The 20,092-nt window shown below is 38.1% G+C and overlaps 1 protein-coding gene across 1 annotated transcript in view; it reads left to right on the forward strand.

The window, feature by feature from the left end:
* Positions 1-3,671: 3,671 nt before the first annotated feature.
* RAPH1 (Ras association (RalGDS/AF-6) and pleckstrin homology domains 1) overlaps positions 3,672-20,092 on the forward strand; it is a 59,901-nt gene continuing 43,480 nt past the window's right edge. Inside the window, exons 1-4 of the mRNA XM_017735562.1 lie at positions 3,672-3,970; positions 5,259-5,378; positions 9,368-9,473; positions 10,291-10,808. Coding sequence (XP_017591051.1) covers positions 5,259-5,378; positions 9,368-9,473; positions 10,291-10,808 — 744 coding nt within the window. The 5' untranslated portion in view covers positions 3,672-3,970. The remainder of the gene's footprint in view (positions 3,971-5,258; positions 5,379-9,367; positions 9,474-10,290; positions 10,809-20,092) is intronic.

Here is a 20,092-nt window from a genome sequence, read left to right on the forward strand (position 1 = left end):
CCTTGGGATGTATTCAGGTATTGCCTATGATATTTGAAGCTTGAAGAAAACAAATGCTCTTTTGTTCAGGTTTTCATCTAGATTGCCTTTAACATAAACTGGGTTATAGAATACTGGATAATGCACAAAGAGCTTCCTATAGCTTTCTAATCCCCCTCCAAATATCTTTTTCAGGAGTAATTATTTCCAGAATACTTTATGCTTATTAAGAAGAAACACAGAAATACTAAAGCAAGTGATCTGCACTGTCACTGGCTTAGTGTGCTGTAGTATTAAATTCAAAGGAGAAATGTTAGTGTCAGTTACAGCAGAAGAATCTCTGACTGAAAAATGTGCCACATCTGATTAGTCCCTGTCACATGGACAGAGAATTAATGTGATACAAATAATGTATCTGCTCAAAGTACCTGTCATTATTTACCGCAGTTTTAATTATGGAAATGTGTAAAAGCATGGAACAGGTATGTGAGCTTTGGCTGTCAGTTTTGTGAAGGCAATTTAGTGGGTTTTTTTCTGTTCAAGTGGCCTTATTTCTTTAAGCAGTCAGATGAATGAATATTAGAGATGAAAACCTGCTAGAATCTTACTCTGGTATTTATGTGTGCTCTCTGCGCTTAAGTGCTCATACAGTATATTACTGTAGTGTTCTACCACATACAACTTTTTAACAGAAATGGTCATTGGTGTAATAACACAGGAATGATCGCAAATGGAGGAACTTGGATGTCCAGATGAGGTCTAGAGAGAGTACGCTTCCCAAACCAGGGTATGCTATATAATTCCTGAAGCTAGATTTTAAAATGCAGAAAACTAGTTATTTCTTGAGATGGTGTTTTAAACACTTGTGTCTTGTCTACTGCATCCCTAAAATAGCTTTGTTACAAATTCAATAGTTGTTTTTAGAAGGAAAATTGTTATTTCAGGAACAAGCAGGACCTTGTACAAGCTTGTATTTAAATAATAAGAAAGGTTGGGGGTGAAAACATCAGTTGCCTGAAAGATGGTATGTTTTCATTTTGGGGTTTTATGCTGTCAGTTGGTTCTGAACATACTTAAGCGTCTCTAGTTCAAAATTCTTACTACATTGCTTCTGAAATTATAGTGAATAAATGCATTCTTGTTGCTGACCCTTTTTGCACATTGGTGTTTCCAGTTCGACTCAGAATTCTATTTTTCTTTCTCTTATAATTTTTGCATCATCGGTGAATTGTCGTATAAAACCTGCAAATAATTATTTTACAACTGCTTTTTTCAGTGCAGACTGTTTTCTTTAAAAGGAGATATTGTGAATATAATAAAAATTTCATTTGTCACAATCAACTTGGTTGATTTAAGGTAGGAACTACTGTTTCAACATGCAAGTGTACAGGATAGGGTCTCAGTGCAAGATGCTTAATTTATGCTCTGATTGTAATTTAACTCTGTCCTGATGGTGTTGCTTTCAAATGACAACTCTTTCTTAGTTTCAGAATTCTGTGGTGGTGTCTTTTCTTGAAAATGTTGAAATGGTGTATTTGAAGCATTGTTCTTGGGCTTTCCATTTTTCCTTGTGTGTTTTAATATCTCGTGCTTGTCCTGGCATACTAAGAATATAAAAATCATCTCGAAAGTGTAAATATTCCTCTTTTTTCCCCCTAACGTATTGGTGAGGTTTTTGCTTTACAGTGTAATTTAAAATAGTAGGTTATGATTAAATGTTACAACTGGTAACTTCTAACGAAAGCCTTCATAATTTTTCATAAACTAATATTAGAATACTGTGCTTCGCGCATTTAAAGGTGAAATCTAATGAACTGTTTTGGAAACTAGGTAGTTGACTTGGAGTAATTGAGTCTGCCTGTTTAAACAGCATTTCAGACGGATAGAATAGACTGTCACAGTCCATAGTGGATAATTAAATGATACATGGACCACACTTTAGTGCAGGAAGCCTCACTCCCATGTACTGTATTGATACCGTATTTTATCGAGGTATCCCAGAATGACGCTGCTCATTTTCTTTATGTTCTGCTCCGGCATACACTTGAACAGAATAGAAGGTGAAGTATTGAAAAAAATAACTTGAATGCTGAAGTTACTTTGGCATGTCATCTGGTATGAGCTAGGCAGAAATAAAAGCTGTTTAAAATCTGCTCCCCTGCAAATGTTTTAGTAATGTAAGTGGCTGACTTTATGGCATCACATCAGAATGATTATCCTTCTTCCATTTTTTACATCTAATTCAGTTCTAAATGACTCCTTTAGTTAAAAACCCCAACCCAACTAAACAAAACACACACAGCCCCTCACCCCTTATGCTGGTTTTCTTTCTTGTTATAAATAAAGGTGTTTTATCCTTAGAAAGGTGTGATAACTCCCACTTAGGTCATAATGTGCTAAAGTACAGTGCATGGTTGCTGTGATCAACAACAGTGAGAAAGAAAATGGTTGTTAAAAGGAAAATTTGAAGTTTTTAATTGGAATGTGCACTCTTGTTTGAAGTGGTTAATATTTTGAGTTCTTATGCCAAGAAGTTCATATACTGCTTTCTGAGCATTTGTGTCTTTGCCTTAATTTATTGAATTAATTCTTTCATTAAATGTCCTTTGGGATATCTCCCATTTGTGGAACTTGTACTAAGACAGATTTCCTCTTGCAGAACTCGCAACTTAACATTAGCTGTTTCTGAAGTGAGACACTAACCTCTGTGTGCCTTTTGCAAGTAAATGTTGACAGGCTCATAGGAAATGCAGCTGACGTTAGGAAGCTTGGGTGGGGACTGCAAGGAGCTGGCAAATACTACAGGGTTTAGTGCCAGACATGCTGACACAACAGTACTTCACTTGTAAAAGTTTTCTTTAGGTTGCTAATTCTGTCTTCAGAGTAACTGGAACCAAAGCAGTGTCTCTGATGCCAAGTTAAAATAGCTAAAGTAACAGTTTATGGGAAATTGAGAATGCTTTCCATGGCTTAGATCCTCAGAAATATTAGTAAAAAGAGCAAGCTTCGCTCTTAATGAAAGGGTGAGTTATGAACAGTGCCATATAATGAATGTACTGCAAAACAAGCCCATCTAACGAGAGTGTTAAAAACAGCTCAAAGAGGGAAAGACTAGCAGTGTAAAGTATCTGTAAATACTGAGCTCCGAGTGGTTTATATCACAGTTTAAATTTATTTGATTTGCCAGTTCATAGTCATATTTTGTGAGGCACCCACTTAGTAGCTTCCTTTAGCCTTCAAATAAAAATTATTTTCTTCAAATGTATCTAGACATTGAGAAATGCTATGTTGTCAATTGTGAGCACTTTTACAGCAGTTTGACCATGTCACCTTAAGTATAATGTGTTTTGTCTTGAGTTTGCAGTATTTCTGGTCTGTGTAAAAGCCTAAGAAGTACTAAAGCAAAGCTTTGAAGAGGGATAGAAGTGGAATACAGGTTAAGTTTGCTTTGCAGAAGTTCAGGCAGAGTATGAGTTGCTGCTACCTTGCTGTCTCCAGTTTTGTACGTGGGAGGACTTGCAGGAGGCATCATGGAGAGGAATCTTGCAGAGGAAGGCATGCCTGACTTACAGAATGTAAAAACTGGTGCAGTCTTGGTGGAAGGATGCAGCAATATTATATAAGCATATTGGGTGGTTTTTTTTAATGTCATCATCACCCTCAGATTTTAGGAAGCGCTTCCCTTCATTCCTTAGAGTGCAGGACTCAAAGCAAGTGTTGGAAGAAAGGAGATTCAGATGATGAATTTAATCTTTTCAGTGTTTGTGTAGAGCAGTGTGCCATGACAAGTTAGCTTTAATATTATCACCTCTTTTAAGGCAGGCACATGCATTGTGCTCTCCCACAAAAGTAGAAGCTCAGGCAGTAAACTGAAGCAGCTTTGCCTAGAGCAACTGGATGGCAGTATCTTACATCCATGGGACGCATTGGCTTCTGCTGACCTCAGAATTACAGATCACCTCCGAAGTCTCCTCTGACCTATTTTATCAAGGTAAAATTAAATAAAAGCCTTATAGAGATATAAGGAAAGACTGTTTTTAAATCTTGGAGGGGTTTTTTTGCATGAAAACTGTCATATAAAATAGAGTGGATTGAGCAGTTTTTTCTCTGAGATCACCTTAATCATTTAACTTTGAATCTCTTATCAGTTTGACTGCGTGATGTCAGGCATTGATGTCTTTTGGACCAAGATTTGTCTTTTCCTGAAGAGTAGGACTTAGTTCATTTTTAAATCTACAAAATGTGAACTGGCGCTTTCAGAAAGCTATGTGTAGCAAGTAACTGTGTAGCCCATGACTTGACTAAATCAAGCTATACAACTCATCATTGATTTTTTTGTGTAGATCTTGCTGGGGATCTGTTCTCATGTGTCTCTGGACATTCTGTAGCATATTTCTGAAATTTACCCTTCTGTACTGCCTGATTGCTTCCAAATTACTGCCTAGATTGTTGCCCCCCCAAGCATGTAAATTCTCTTTCTGAACCAGATCCTGTCTTTACCAGTATGGGTGTACATAAAAAGGCGTGTATGTCTTAGCTCCATAAAAAGGGCTGGAGGACATGTTTGGAAAAGAAATTTAAACAAAAGGTCATTTTTCTTTGAGATAATAAGAGATAAACTTTGGAGACCATTGTCTTTATCTTGGTCACAAATTTGTTGAATGAAGGAGGAGCTGAGAGATGTTACGGTGACTCTTTGCTTCTAGAGAGGAGTTCCTTTGTTGAATAAAAACTGTGCAGTATCACTGAAGGGATCTGGTCAGTGTCCAAGATTTGAACTGTATCAGGGGATATATTGCTGACATTTTCTATGGCCCATTTAAGCATTTCTGTTTACAGATTTGTAGAGTGATCTATTTGCAGTGCAGTGAGACTGCACTTCCTCTGGTTGAATGGTGTTGCTTAACTGTGGTCAGCTGAATTCCTTGGACAAGAGTTGGATTTTTCTAATGTAATGTCAATAGAATTTGCCAACAATAGCTGGCAATGAAGGCACATGCAATGTTAGCATGAATTTCTGATGGTATATTAAATATTGTGAACTCTGTTCTTAATCTTTTTCTGCATCTTTCTGACAAAAGTGAGCTGTGAAAATGGCTTTGCAATTATCCACTGCAACTTCCATACTAAGTCTTTCCTATTAAGCATGAGTATTTATGAAGTCTATGGATGAACATTTGCTTTGATTTAGGAACGCTTTCAGAAGCATCGTATCTAACACCAGTTTTCTTAGACACTGATAAGAAAGTTTGAGTATCAAACTTTTTTTTTTTTTTCAGATGGAGCAAATGTCAGATGAAGAGCTTGACCATGGTGCAGAAGAAGATAGTGATAAGGAAGATCAGGATCTTGACAAGATGTTTGGGGCGTGGCTGGGTGAACTGGACAAACTCACACAGGTGAGGGAGGTTTCAGTCATCTCATGGAATAATTTTTTGTTAGTATTGTGTTTCTTTTCAGTTGGATGCTAACTGCTTAGCACTGCCACTTGCAGCAAGGCAGACCGTAGCCTGTGACCAGTTCAGTAGTCTTTAAAGGCTTATATATTGGCGTGTTTTCCCCATCTTGAGGTTGTTAAATTCATTTTGCACAACCTGCTAGTTTGACCTATCCCAAAGGGTGTAGTTCCTTCCAAGAGTTACAGAATTGGTATTTTGTCCTTATGTATGTAGAGAAACACAGATTTTAGCTGACAAGAGATAGGCTGTGTCTCAAAACATGTGGTTTGACACTGTCCAGCTGTGACAGCATTTATTTGTTGCACCTGAACAGCAATAAGAAAAAATTGTGATTGTTGCCACTGATGACATAATAAGACACCCTGATACACCCTAAAGGACTCACCATTGTACTCTTCCTGCATCAGAGAAGCAGCTGATAGGACATCTTTTGGTCCTTCCTTCTTTCTAGTGCTTTTCCTTTGCTTCACAAGGAAATACTGCATTTTGCACGCTATGCTGCGCTCCTGGGGTGATAGGCCATTCCTCTGTGACTGCCTGCAGGGGGTTTTTCAGCTGTGTGAACTGGCCTTCCTGAATAACATATTTAAACTTCTCCGTTTGTCTTTTAGAATTAAACAAAGGTATGATAACTGAAGTTTCATTAAGCTAGAAAAGAGGCAGTTCTTCTCATCTTCATCTTACCTGAAGGAAAGACTGAAGGAAAATTGAGCTAATCACGTAACAGGATTTCAAATTCAGGCTCATCTCTGTTCCTGTCTCTGCCAGCAAGTTCTAAATGTATATAGCACTATAGGGGAATTTTTTCTTTTTCTCTGAGCTCATACACACAGGGCAATAAAGAATCCTGCCTTCTGGGATGAATGGAAGAGTGTGACATGAATATGTATATACTAATTCTTGCTGGTTTTTAACTTACTTTGAAGGGTTTTTAATGGTGTGAACCATTTTGAAGGCATAGGCTTTGTAAATCACCATGAGTGAGGATATTCACAGAGGAGCACAATGGGTCTTAGACCCATTAAGCGTTGCTTAATTTCAGATGTTCTGTAGATCTGTTGAGCTTCAGTGTCAGCAAGATTCCCCATGTAACACATTCCACTCCAGAGGCAGCAGCTCCTGACCCTTGGGTCAGCAGCTGGATCACAGTGCCCTACTGCCTGCTACTTACAAAAATCCTGGTATTTATTATAGCCATCGTATTAGCCATCATAACATAACAATTCAATGGTCTTAGACCCTTTGTTCTCTGCCCCATTTTTTTCAAGGTATGAGCAGCCTAGAAATATAAGTATACTTGGGGCTTATAGCTACACTACTGACATGCAGGCTTCAGGATGATGTCTCAGTTCGTTGTTGATCCATGCAAATTTCTTAAAACCTACTAACAGGTACTTAATGGTAGTTCCCACATTATTTGTTTCTTCCTTCGTATTGCTGTTCAAGACAGTCTGCAACACAGCCTGACAGTTGCCCTTCTGTCTTTCGCAACTACTGAGAAATGACATTTCCCCCAAAACGTTGAATGATCTCATATTGTTCTGTATAAACAAGTTAGTGGAGTTGGTTGTGTCTCAGTTCATTTATTTGGACAATCATCAAAGTCTTGATGGGGCTGTTCCAATGAAGTCCTAATAAAGGGAGCTGATTAGAGTTAATGAGATCCGAAGTGCATTCTCCTGTAGTTTCAGCATTTTTTGCTATTTGTCAGCTGGACTTCAGGAGCACTAGGAGGAAAGGTTTTTGTCCCTGAGATCTTTAACTTCTTTTTAGATTTCCTAAATGTTTATTTTGAGGAGATTTGAAGTAAGACCCAGATAGATGTAAGAGCTTTTTAAAAGATCTGAAATTGTTAAAATGTCCATGGGAATCATTTGAGTTCACTTTCCCTCTTTAGCTCTTGGTCTAACAAAAGCATTATAAAATGAAGTCACAAAATCTGCAGCATGTGTGAGCAATGTTTGGTGATGATGTAGGGTGTCTTAGCATTTATCCTGCTTAAGTTATCCTGCTGTATGGTGCGGGTTAAATGAAAAAAATTTTACCTTGCTTCTCATGATTATTTAGAATTAAGCTTTTGGTGCTGTTGCAGTTTTTAGCAATTCTCAAACTGCTGGTTTAGCAATCTAATGTGTTACGGAGAATGTGCTCAGATAATAGTGAGAGCATATCACATGTGTGTCCAATGATTTGCAATAACTTTAATAAAGCCAGTAAAACACAATTGAGGTGCTTTTAACCAGAATGTATTTGCTTCACAGGAAATCTTTTGTAGCAGTCTGTGGGTTCAGTCTGAAGTAACAGGGCCTAACTTGCCTCTTCAGTCTCCAGTTTCACCAATGTCTCTAGGATTATAGATGTTTTTTACCCCCCAGCTATTCTGTCTGGAACAATACATAATCTTCATCAGAGCTAGTTGAGGTGAGGGTTTTTTCCGTCTGATGGAAGACAAGGCTTCATCACTGTCTTCTCATATGTGATGATTGACTTGCTGATTTTTTTTTTTTTTTTTTTTTTTTTTTTTTTTTTTTTTTTTTTTAAACACACCTCTTTTTTTTTTTTTTTTTTTTTTTTTAAGTCCAAGTGAATCTGAGGAGAGAAGGGAGCTCAGGAAGAATAAATATTAGGGGAGAAAATAGTGCATTTGATTTTTTTAATGAACGCTTGAGTAAAGATGTAGAAAATTAACATAAAAAGTTTAGGTGAGAAACTTTATTCTGTTGGAACTAGAAGACGCTTTTCCTTCAGGCAAGTGTATCTTCAGGAACTCTCTATCCGTACAAGCATTGCCTAATTTCAGTTTTTATGTGTTTGTTTTTTTTTTTTTTTTTTTTTTTTTTTTTTTTTTTTTTTTTTTTTTTTAAGTCCAAGCCAATCTGAGGAGAGAAGGGAGCTCAGGAAGAATAAATATTAGGGGAGAAAATAGTGCATTTGATTTTTTTAATGAACGCTTGAGTAAAGATGTAGAAAATTAACATAAAAAGTTTAGGTGAGAAACTTTATTCTGTTGGAACTAGAAGACGCTTTTCCTTCAGGCAAGTGTATCTTCAGGAACTCTCTATCCGTACAAGCATTGCCTAATTTCAGATGTTCTGCAGGCCTGTTGAGCTTCAGTGACGGCAAGAACTGGATTCCCCATGTAACACGTTCCACTTCAGGGGCAGCAGCTTCTGCCCCTGTCATATACCCCTTTGGTCAGCAGCTGGATCACAGTGCCCTACTGCTTGCTGCTTACAAAAATCCTGGTATTTATTATAGTATTATACCCATGTTAGCCATCGTAACATAACAATTCAGTGTATTGCTTAGAAAGAGTTCCATTTTTTAACCTATGCTAGTCTTTCTAAAAAAAACATGTGCTACATAAACTGTCTGGGATTGGTTTTCATAACTTAGTGTTATTCACAGGAAAGACTATTGGAAAAAATTTTGAATTTAGCGAATTTAAATCCCTGTTAATAAAATAGGATTTTTCATTGAACGTTTTTATCTGCTTATGCTGTGATTATGCTCATAAGCTAATGGTGGATATCTTAGACCATATCTTAGACTATTATCCCAGTTTGAACGTGTTCAGATACTTGTGCAGTTTGCTGCAGAGAAATAGTTACAGGTAAGTCAGCTGTCTGTTTCAAAATGACTTAGTGTGTAACACCACTCAAAAAAGCTTTTGGAAAATGCTTCTCTCCTTTTGATTCTGAAAAAAGCAGAATGTGCTTTAACACATCTTCTTCACTTCATACCTGAAGTTAAATCTGTGGTATGATGATGTATGTTTTCCATCTAAAGCCTGAAAAAGAAGGGTGGTTTTATATATACTAGTAACTTTTGAAAAATTTCTCTTAGAGAATTAATTCTCATTCATCTTAAAGATTTGCTGTCCAATTCCTTGTCAAATTTTATTTTGCTCTTTTTTTGATCATTTTCAGAGTTTGGATGCAGACAAGCCTGTGGCACCAGTGAAGAGGTCACCTCTCCGCCAGGAAACCAATCTTGCCAACTTCTCATATCGCTTCTCCATGTACAACTTGAATGGTTTGTTGAATTACTTATGACATATAGTTTAAGAAAAATAGTAATTTAAGAAAAAATCCTATTCCAACTATGAATTAAAATATTTTAAAATACAAGAATATTCGAATACACTTACAGCTGAGGTGAGAACATATTTGCTGAAGGTATTGCTTTCTGGTGTCCTTTCTTTTGAGTATTTGAGTCTCCTGAAGCAGTATCTTTTACAACACCTAGTATCTGAGAACTCTAGTGTAGTATTTGTATAAAAAAGCTTGTTCTGGGATCTGGTCTCATGAAAGAATGAATTAGTGTGTATCTGTAAACCAGGAAGAAAGAGCATCTTGTTTTACAGAGCAGGATGCAAGAATATACCTACAGGATGCTTTCAAGATAAACAGAAGGAAACCGTGATTTAAAGGCTTGAATATGTATATAGTATTACTGTTTTGGTTTTGTTTTTTTAAAACAGTTGCATTACTTTAGCAGAAAATGCTTAGCAAAACATCTGCACTTTTTCAAAAAGTGAGGCATGAGATTATGCAAATGTATTTTTACATTCTGTTCACAGGAAGGCAGTTTAAACTTTTCAGATGTAATCTGAACATTCATAGACTTCTTTTGCTGACAAATGTGTTTAACCCAAATAGTGTGAAAGTTGCACTGGTCAAGAATAGTCGTGCAAATGAATTTCTGTTTAGCAGTGTGCAGAGATTTTGCAATACAGATGGGAAAAGAAAATACTGCTTCCTTTGCTCTCTTAACCATTAGATTTGATAACACAAAGTGAAGAGTTGCAAATGAAATAACTCTGCACGTACTGACTACTCATTTGTTGCAGAAGCCCTGAATCAGGGGGAGACTGTGGATCTGGATGCCCTCATGGCTGATCTCTGTTCCATAGAGCAGGAGCTCAGCAGCATCGGCTCTCATTCAGCAAACAATGCTGCAGTGAAACGCCTTGCCACAGAACCCAGAACTCCGAAACCACCTGCTAGTCGACCTGCTTCTAAGCACGGCAGCGTGAAAGGATTATCCTCCTCCTCTGCTAAGGTGACTAAACCGTCACATGCCAACGTGTCTCTGGATGACATCACTGCACAGTTAGAAAAGGCCTCTTTGAGCATGGATGAGGCAGCCCAGCAGTCTACTGCGGAAGACAGCAAGCCAGTGGTTAGTGCCCAGCACAGGAGGACAGCATCTGCTGGCACGGTGAGCGATGCTGAGTTGCGCTCTATCAGTAACTCCTCCCGTTCCAGCGTGACCTCTGCAGCTTCCAGCATGGACTCCTTGGATATCGATAAGGTGACGAGACCTCAGGAACTGGACTTGACATCACAAGGGCAACCAATCACTGAGGTAGGGTGTGACTAATTTGAGATTCTTGTTTCGTTTGGGTTTTTCTCTTCAAACTTACACACACTGTACCACCTCATTCCCATGCTGACACTTGTAACTAAACATCTGCAGTGCAATGGGGTTGATTGAAAACTTGCTTTTACAGGAACTGCACATGTTGTGGCTACTTCTTTCTCTGTTTTTGGTTTTGTCTGTAAGGAAACTTCTTGTAAAGAATGTGTTTTGGTATCTTTAAGAGCTTTCCCCATCTCTTCCTCCTCTTAAGCCAATCATGCATTTTAATGTTTTTATAGTTAATATTTTTATTTGAAGTAAATGTCACATATTGCTTTTAATTTAAATGTGAGGAGTGCACAGCTGTGGCAAAAAGAAAGCACAACTGACAAAGCTCTGTTCCTGTTATAGTACAGTTAATACCCGAAATGCATGGAGCAATTTATGGGTGTGTGTCTGGAGCTGTACTATACCACTACTTAATATTCTTGTTTAATGTATGACAGGAGGAACTCTTTGAAGCAATACACAACACGGAAAAATAACTGGGCTGCAATACAACATTAGCAGATATTCATTTGGGATTTTGGTGCTTTGACATTGATTAATCAGAGAGGAAACTTCAGTAAGAACAGCCAGTTCAGTGAACTTTGCAAGTGCTGGTGACTTGTGAGAGAAAATGTGTAAATTGTTCCAGTGAATTTTGAGAACTTAAACTTAGAAGCTCTCTTGTAGAAATGCTCTCTGAAACAGAAATCTGACCTGTTAAAATGTCAGTTATACTAGTATGCATGTTCTCTTTCATGAGAGAAAACTGGAACAAGCTGAGTTTATTCTAATCAATAATTAAAACTAATCTGAATGAGCTGTGCTGGAAGCATGGTTCTACACATCTACAACAAAAGTTCATCTGATGTAAAGTGAATGATGCAGGCTTGTCAGTCTTACGATCAACTCACTGAGGTCACACTTTGCTTTAAATCTTTATTTGAAATGGTGAGAAATGAATGAGTGACAGTTTAGGTCAACTTTCTTTTTGCATAAAAAGTTTGTTTTCAGTATGCTTTTATTGGAGATGTCGTATTCAGTGAAGCAAAACAGATAGAAATGTGCCCTTTGCTCTTTGGAAAGTTAAAATGCAAACCTTTGCATTATTGCTGTAGGCCTGAGTGTTCAAGCCCAGCCTACGACAGTCATTGATTATATTGTTGTTTGTTTGTCAATCATTTTCTTTTTATGGTATGAAAAGGCTTGGTTTTGGCTTTTTGTTGGTTTTTTTTTTGCATCTCCAGCTGATATTCATGGTTATATCTTTGTCTTTATGATGTAGAAAATTAGGCAGTCTTGCATTTTGGTCTCTTCTCGAGCTAAAAAAGATGATTTACGTGAATTAGTTGCTCTAGCTTGCATAGCATAAGAAAAGCATGAGTGTTGCATTTTTTGATTTTTTTAATGCAAGATGATTTCTGCAGTTGATCTTGCAGGTCTCCCTCTAGATTCTCTCTCTTACTTTGGGAGTTGTATGCTTGAGGCATCAGTAAAATTGCCCTTCTTGTCTCCGAGTTTTTTTCAATTCTTTGTGTCATGAGTAATCAACAACCACCTGCTACCGTTAATTAACTTGATGTTGGTGAATCAAGGGACAGAGGTTAAGAAGTTGCCTTGTCTTCACAGGAAGCTAATCTGTATTGCTGCAAGTATTGCAGTTGCTGTTTCAGTTGCTTTCTGATCTCTTGGCCACTGACTCCAAGGCTCAAAATCATCCCCAAAAGCTTTTCTCAAAGACGTTTGCCTTTGTATAAATCCAGTGATTGCTTCTCATACAAGGATGTGGCTGTTGTTTCTCTGCCCAGATAAGTTGATAAGAATGATTGATTGATTCCTTTGAAGGGGGTAACCAGAAAACGTCAGTAATTTGAGATACAGATTCTGCTCTCCTGTTGAGAACAGAAACCTCTGCACTCACTAGCCATGCTATTTGATTCGGCTCTATCTATTCTTTTTAATTTCAGTAGCCTGAGGAAGGTGTTCAACTCTGAGAAGTCATCCCCAAGTTCACAGAATTGGTACTCAACTATTCATTATTAAAATTATGGGATGGGATGGGGCTTTTTACTGAGAAGTAAGTTTCTTTTTCCATCACTGGTGAACAGAGAAAGGGAAATCACTTTTTTTTTGAGTTTGTGACAGATTCTGTGGTGCTGTTTTTTACATTTTTACATTTAGCTTTTAAATGGATTTTTAGGAAGAGTTGTTGGGTATCAACAAAGCAGTTTATTTCCTATTTCATTCATTTAGTGCCCAAAAACTAGTTTAAAGGTTTATTAATCCTCTTGGCTAGGTTGTAAACCAAAACACCTTTTACTAGTAGGGCTGAATTGTACCCTCCCACCCACACAGTTGACTCAATGGTGCTCTTCCTAATAGAAAACATCCTGCTGAGGAAGTAGCCTTTGAAGAAGTCCTAGTGTCCATACAGGGAAAAAGCCCAACAGTTTTTGTGCAGAAAGTGGGAGAGGCTGTTTATTCATGGTCACAGCAGATCTGTTTTGAGATTTGTTACTGTAAAGTAGTGCTTTCAGTTAGCTCTTTTCTTTTTGCCTCTCTTCCTTGAGACTGCCTGTAGGTGAGCTGACCTTTAAAATTTTTCTTTGCTGCTATGGCTCTTCTGAAAGAGGTCAGTGTCTTGGCAGCTCTGCCCTTTTGGCCGATACTTTCTGTCTTCTCCAGGCAGTATAGGCACTTCAAAAAGTCATCCTTTCTGCTGCAACTTCATGTTATGCTCTTCCTAAGTACAATGGAAGACAATTTGGATGGGAGGAAATGCTTGCCTGAAAAAGGAAATTAGGCTTTGCAGTTAAAAACTTCAGTGTTCTGTCTTAAAAAATAGTTCTGCTCTGTATTTAAGAGCTCACTGACCTGGAAGCACAGGAATATCCTGTAAAAGAACTGCTGTACACTGGCCCACTGAAGGTACGTGTGGTGTAGTATACTCTCTGGCTGGTTATAGGGACCAATGTTACAGAAAAAGGCTGCAATTCCACAGCCACTAGAAATGGGAGGATATGACTTCCCTTTCCTCTCATCCTTCCTTTCTCACAGTTCTTCCTTACACTGTCTCATCTCCTCCCTTGTCCCAGCTTTGACACTTAACTGGTACTTAGTACACCAAAACTTTCTGCTTCTATTCTGGATCTCATTCTGTGTTTCTTAGGTGAACTGCAGAGGCTCAGAGGACTGATGCACATTAGCAGGATTGTAGCCAAGGACTGGCAGCTGAAAGGGAGAGCAGGAACTCACTCGTTGGTGGTAATGGATGATTCAGAACTTCTTGCCTGAGCATTTGGACAGGCACCTTAGTGTCTTGTCTTCCTCTTCATCCTAGCAGCCTGTGCTGTAGGAAATTCCTGGGATTGAAGATATATCAGCATGATGACCGATGATAACTCCCAGTGGTCGTATTGGCCAGGACCATCCTTGTATTTATTCTAAATTTGTCTTTATGCCACTTTCAGAGGAGTTGACTGGAGTTCCCTTGGTTGCCTAAAGTTGTGGGTTTATTAGTTGTCATCATGGTTTAACTGTCCTCCTTTTTTCCTTTCCTTTCTTTAAACATTGCAAATGTCGATGTTTTCAAAGATTATCGCTTTGTAGTCTTGAGACCTTGTCTTGGTGGTACTAAGTGTTTTCTGGCTGCACTTACATTCTTGTCTTTAGTCTCCCCTTAAGTATTGTTGAATAAAAAAAAAGTTGTTTCCACCACACTCTAACCCCCATAATTTTTTGCTAAATTGAAATTTGTCTTTGACAAAATGGCTTCACAAATCCTTGCTTAAGCAGTATTCTTTCTTGAATTGGTAGGTTGCATTTCATTTTCTCTACTTTTAGTTGTGTAATGTGGCATACACTTTACAATGTTATTTCGGGGGGGCCGTAGGGGAGGTGCTTTACTTGTATGTAGACCAGAATAGTGGAGTACTAGCATGAGTTAAAGGTAGGGGAAATGATGACTCTATGACTAACTTGTTGCCTCCACCCACATTATCTTTTTCTTCTTCCTTTGGTCCCTCTGCCAGCAAGAAGTTGTCTCTGTTTTCAGTGAGCTGTGTTAGAGTAGAAGGAGAAGAAAGCAGAGGGGAGAGAGTAGAGAACTGTGTTGATGATGCTTATGTAGCTGTTTGTGTCTGGTGGGTGAAAGGCTCCATTCATGGGCAGTCATTGTTACTGTCCTGCACATACTCAGTGAAGAGGTTGCAGATAAGTTTGAAGTCTGCCATCTGGTCTGGCACAGTTCAGCGTCACCCTCCTAATATGCCAGAGCTCTTTATGTCTGTAACCCAGTTTGCACAGCTGAGAGATTCTGGACATACAAAGATAATGCAAAATTTAGCAGTCGGTAACACTACATGATTTAATTGCATTTTATTTTTTAGCTTTTACTTAAACTCATTGTAGATTTATACTTGATGCATGAGGAGTAAAAATCATGAGAAGAGAGTGCCAGTGCAATAAAGCTACATGGTTTGTGCTTCACTTGACAGAGAAGGCAGTGTAGAGTAAACATTAATGTTTCTTTCAGGGTAAACAAGGGAGCTTTGGAGTCATGACTGTTAGTAGCAATTGTCATGTAAGCTCAGCACCCATAAATAAATCTGTACTGGCCAAAAGATCCTGTGGGATAAAATGGAAAACTTGAAATGGATGTAAGTGATAATAAAGTTTGTGTTTCATAGCAATTTTGCCATAGTTCTTACATGGAAATGCTAGCATTTCATTTGCCTGTGCAGTGGTATAACACAGAAGCTTTGGTACCCGTTTAAAATAATTGAGGGTCATGTTTTATGTGGGATTGCTAAGTGTTGCATTGTATGAAAACGCAGTTAACGTATGCAGAGAAATAAACTGATGATATATATGGTCTTTGTTAGGCAACGCTGTCTTAAAATAGAGTTGGACTGCTGAATCTCGTGTTATTTGGAGGTGATTTAAAGAAGAGTTGTGGTCTATTTTAGCTCTTGCAGGAATAGAGCATTATTAGCTTTTGTATTTTGGGAGCTTAAAGTTTGAGTAGTTTTCCTTATGGTCCATGTGATGTGTGGTTAGCAGATGTGAAGGATGTTAGACTCCAGTTTGTGAGAGTAGTCACAGATAAGCAACTAACAAGGCATGGCAGAGGTTTAGTTTGTGTTTCTTCTAAAGACTTTTTTAAAAAATCGTTTCATTTTCTGCCAGTTGTGTTATGTCCTTAGTTTAGTACACAAAGTCTGTTCTGGAGCATTTCCAGTTCCCCTTTTCCTAAGCTAACAATAGTCAATGGAAAGACTTAATTTGAAACACAATTAGACCATTTCTTCCGCTTTTTTTTTTTCCCAATTATTAGTCACAAAGTATTCTTTAAAAAGTCAACAGTAAGGGAAAATTGTGTGTATCTGTCATCCTGAAGCGTTACTTTGGCTTCCAGTTTTGTTGGCATAAGAAGTGTGAGCCATCCAGCTTTCAAATGTTCTTGAAATACATGTAAAATGACTCCTCATTTGCCAGATTTTTGGAAGCTTTCAAAGCATTCTCTGAGATAAACATATGATTTTATAAAATATAAACAATATTTATGTATTTCAAACACATAATCAAATGTGCTTGGCTATGCATAATTGTCATATGATGGACTAGAACCCAAGGATTGCTAATACACACTTCCCAATGCCTGCAAAACTAGCACATAAACTTTTTTCACATTATACTTAAGAAATCTGTAAAGCAAATGATGGGAAGGGATAATTTTAATTTTTTTTAAAGCATTTTCAATTGGGATCCAAAGGAAGCATTCTAAAAGTTTTGTTTACTGCACATGCATGGAATGGTACGTTTTAAAAATTAGGGTATATAGATTTCAAATACATGAAAGGGAAACAAGAATTTAAACGTTATCCTTGCACTGGTTAAATCCTGATTCTCCACTCAGTGTATCTGACTTATTTTATAGCTATGGTTTAAAATTTATCCTGTAGCTTTTCCTCATGGGAGATAACTAATTGAAGTATAACAGAAATCATAAAACATATAAGAATAGTTTCTCTTCTGTCAGCTTTGCCTCACACTGATGAATAAACTTAAAAGTTCCCTCCATGGAAGGAACAGGAAAATGGACTTGTTATATATGTATAACAAGTGTGTATATATATAATATATAATATGTGTCTTGTTTTACACCACTGGCTGGCAAGGCTGGTATCCACTCAAAAATTAGTTAGGGTGTACTTTGTTACTGTAAGTGTGAACACCAAAGGCATTGTGTCTACCTAAATATACTCTTTCTTTGTGGTTGTTCTGTAAGGATGGAGTCTTCTGTGGACAAGCAACTGCATGACTCACCCTGCTGTCCCAAATGCTAGGTAAATAAGCACACTTTAAAATGAATCTCTTTGCTTTTATGCCTGTTCCACAGCACTTCAGAAAAATACTTGTGTTTATGAAAGGATTTCTTGAGGAAAAAAATGTATCATTAATACAGACAAGCCAAGAAAATGGTTGCTCAGAGATTCTTTATCTTACCAGACTCATCTGCAAGAGAAAAAATACCGTAGATCAATGACGAAATAAATCTAGGCAGCACACTTTTGGAACTACCCACTAGACATGAGTTGAGAAATCCAAGTCTTGCCCTTATGATGTTACCAAACTTTTTCAGAAGTGTGCTGCAGGGGAGTTGTATGCATTGGTTTCAGTTTCCAGTAAAGATATCGCTCTACTAGTGATGATTAATTAATGGAGCTTTTAAAACAGCCAGTTTCTTTGTAGATGCACCATTCTGCTTAAAACAAAGACAAATGTCTTTACTTTTTCTGCAACATTTGATTAGATTAGGGATGTGTAATACTAAATCTGTAGGAAGTTAGGAACAGATTACTTGTTTGTCCTTGTTTCAGGTTGCCAAAAAAGAAACTGGGGACAGATGACAAAAATTAGGAACAAAGCCACCAGTTGTGGAACATTAAACTCTTAAGAGGAGAAAAGAATTTGTTGTTCTCCCCAGTTACATATATTCCTAAGCTATAGCATGAAAACTAGGGTTTGTGAGGTTTGTAAAAGAGTCTGAACCCCCAAAAAATAAGATTTCATATTCTGGAGAAGCAGTTGAGAACTGGCCTTTTAGCTGTGTCCGTTTTGAGCACACTGCTTTAGTTTAGTTTAGTTTGTTCTACGATAATACAGTATTTAGTGTTTAGTTTGTTATACTATAATAAAAGTTGTCTGCAAATACAAAGAAAAGCCTTCATTTTTAGTTAACTAATGTACAGCTTTGGTTAGTTTCCTGTGTTGGACACCTATTAGTCTTATTTTTGTAAAAGTTATTCAATATTTTAGACCAGCCACATCAGTGCCTTGCTTTGTGAATGCAGGTTCTATTTCATTCATGTGGCTTACCTGCTTTAAACACGTAGGGTAGATCTGTGACTTTTAACTCCCCAGCTGTGTATACCCATTCTTTTATAGTGGTTGATCTCTCGAGGGTTTGGTGTCTACAGTCATTTCGGAGGGAATTTGTAGTGTAAAAGTCAACAGCCCTGTAATCAAACTTTTCTTAATACAGTTACTTCTTAGGGTATAAGGCACTACATTCAAATAAAACCAATTAAAGCTATATGTACTCTTACTTGTTAGGTTTCTTAGCTGCTTTGATGTCTTGTTTTCTGTGCTACAGGTAGAGCCCTTCACAGGATGAAGTCTGTGATATTCTGTAAGTAATGCAGTTAGGAATCAATTAGTCATAGTTCGGGGGGTTTTTTCCCTTTCTTCTTTAGGTCTTCCACTTAATGCACCTTATTTTAGACTGATCAGACAACCATTTGCTCTAAAAATATACTCCATCTTATTTTTTCTTGGGGTTTTCTTGAAACTTCGTCCCTGCCGTTGAACTATTTGGGATTTCATGTTTGTTTTATGCTACTTTAGATCCATGCTACTGATGAATTGGGCAGCCTTGCCCCATCTTGGGTTGGAGCTGTTGCTTATGCAGCTGCCTAGTGATTTGGAGCAGCTTTCCCTGGAAAATAATCCTTGTGAATTAGTTGTTCATTGATCCATTGGACCACGTGGTCAAAATCATTGCTGTCCACATGAGATGTGAGAGCACATGGTTGGGGGAATGACAGGACTGCCTCTTCCTTGCAGCGGTTTAGTCTTACATTTCTAAAAAGCAGTAGTGAAATGAACCTTGAACTGAATGTTCACCAGCTTTTGCAATCCTTTCTGTCCTGCTGTGTCAAAAAAACAGCAGGGGAGCATCACGGCCTGACCTGGCAGGTGATGGACTAGCACAGAGTGCACCTCATGCACACAGAGCAGCAGTTTGTTCATTTGAGATGTCACAGACATGTTACTTAAATTACAGTGAATTTCAACAGGGTTAGTCTGCCAGGACTGGCATGAAATTATAAACATCCCCAGTATTTAATAAATACTTGCTGTAAGTTAAGATTTAAATTTTTTTTATTACAGTTGCCTGCAGTGACATGGAGTCACAGGAGTCCTAGGAGGGAGGGTTGGCCACTCCTGAGCACAGAGTAATTGCACACTTGAGCACAGAGTAATTGTTCTTCCTTCCCTTGTCTGGCTCCAATATGTTTTGCAGCAGCCAGGCACTGCAGCTTAAAGAAGACTGCTGTACTCTCCCACCATGCAACCAGGCATTCTTGATCTTGGCCAGTCTTTGATTTGAGAGTAGCAGTGTGCAGTCCAGCTGAAGGGCTGGCCAGTGCTCTGTGAGAGAATGCAGCCTTGAGGTTTTTTTGATTGTGATGCTCCAGGCTTCACTGAGACTTACAGACTACAGTTTTAATTCTAAAGGCTTAGTCTCAGACAAATTCAGCTATCCTCATAGGAAAGCACAAAGCAAGACCTAGATGATGCTCCTACCAATAATCTATTTCCTGGTCGGATGTGCAGAGGTCTTTAAAAACATCTGTATTTTAAATGACACACACCTTCCTTTCCTTTCTTGGGAATTGTCTTGGTTTGAAAGACAGGTGTCTGCTAAGGAAGGCAGGAGCCTCCCTTGGAATGGCAGATGCAACCCCCTTTCCCTCCGAGTTATTATAATTTTGAAATCGAGGGGCTTTTAGGCAAAGATGTGGGAAATAGGAATAACAGTTCTTTCCTATTATATATCTATATGTGTATAACCAGTCAAACAAAACAACTATGGCAGTAACAGCAATCACAAACCCAGTCCCAGCCTTCTCGGCTGTCAGGCCCTTTCCCCTCGGGTGCAGTTCCGCTCGCAGCCGGCA

The sequence above is a fragment of the Corvus brachyrhynchos genome, unplaced genomic scaffold (assembly GCF_000691975.1).
Source record: "Corvus brachyrhynchos isolate BGI_N302 unplaced genomic scaffold, ASM69197v1 scaffold255, whole genome shotgun sequence".
Lineage (NCBI taxonomy): Eukaryota > Metazoa > Chordata > Aves > Passeriformes > Corvidae > Corvus > Corvus brachyrhynchos.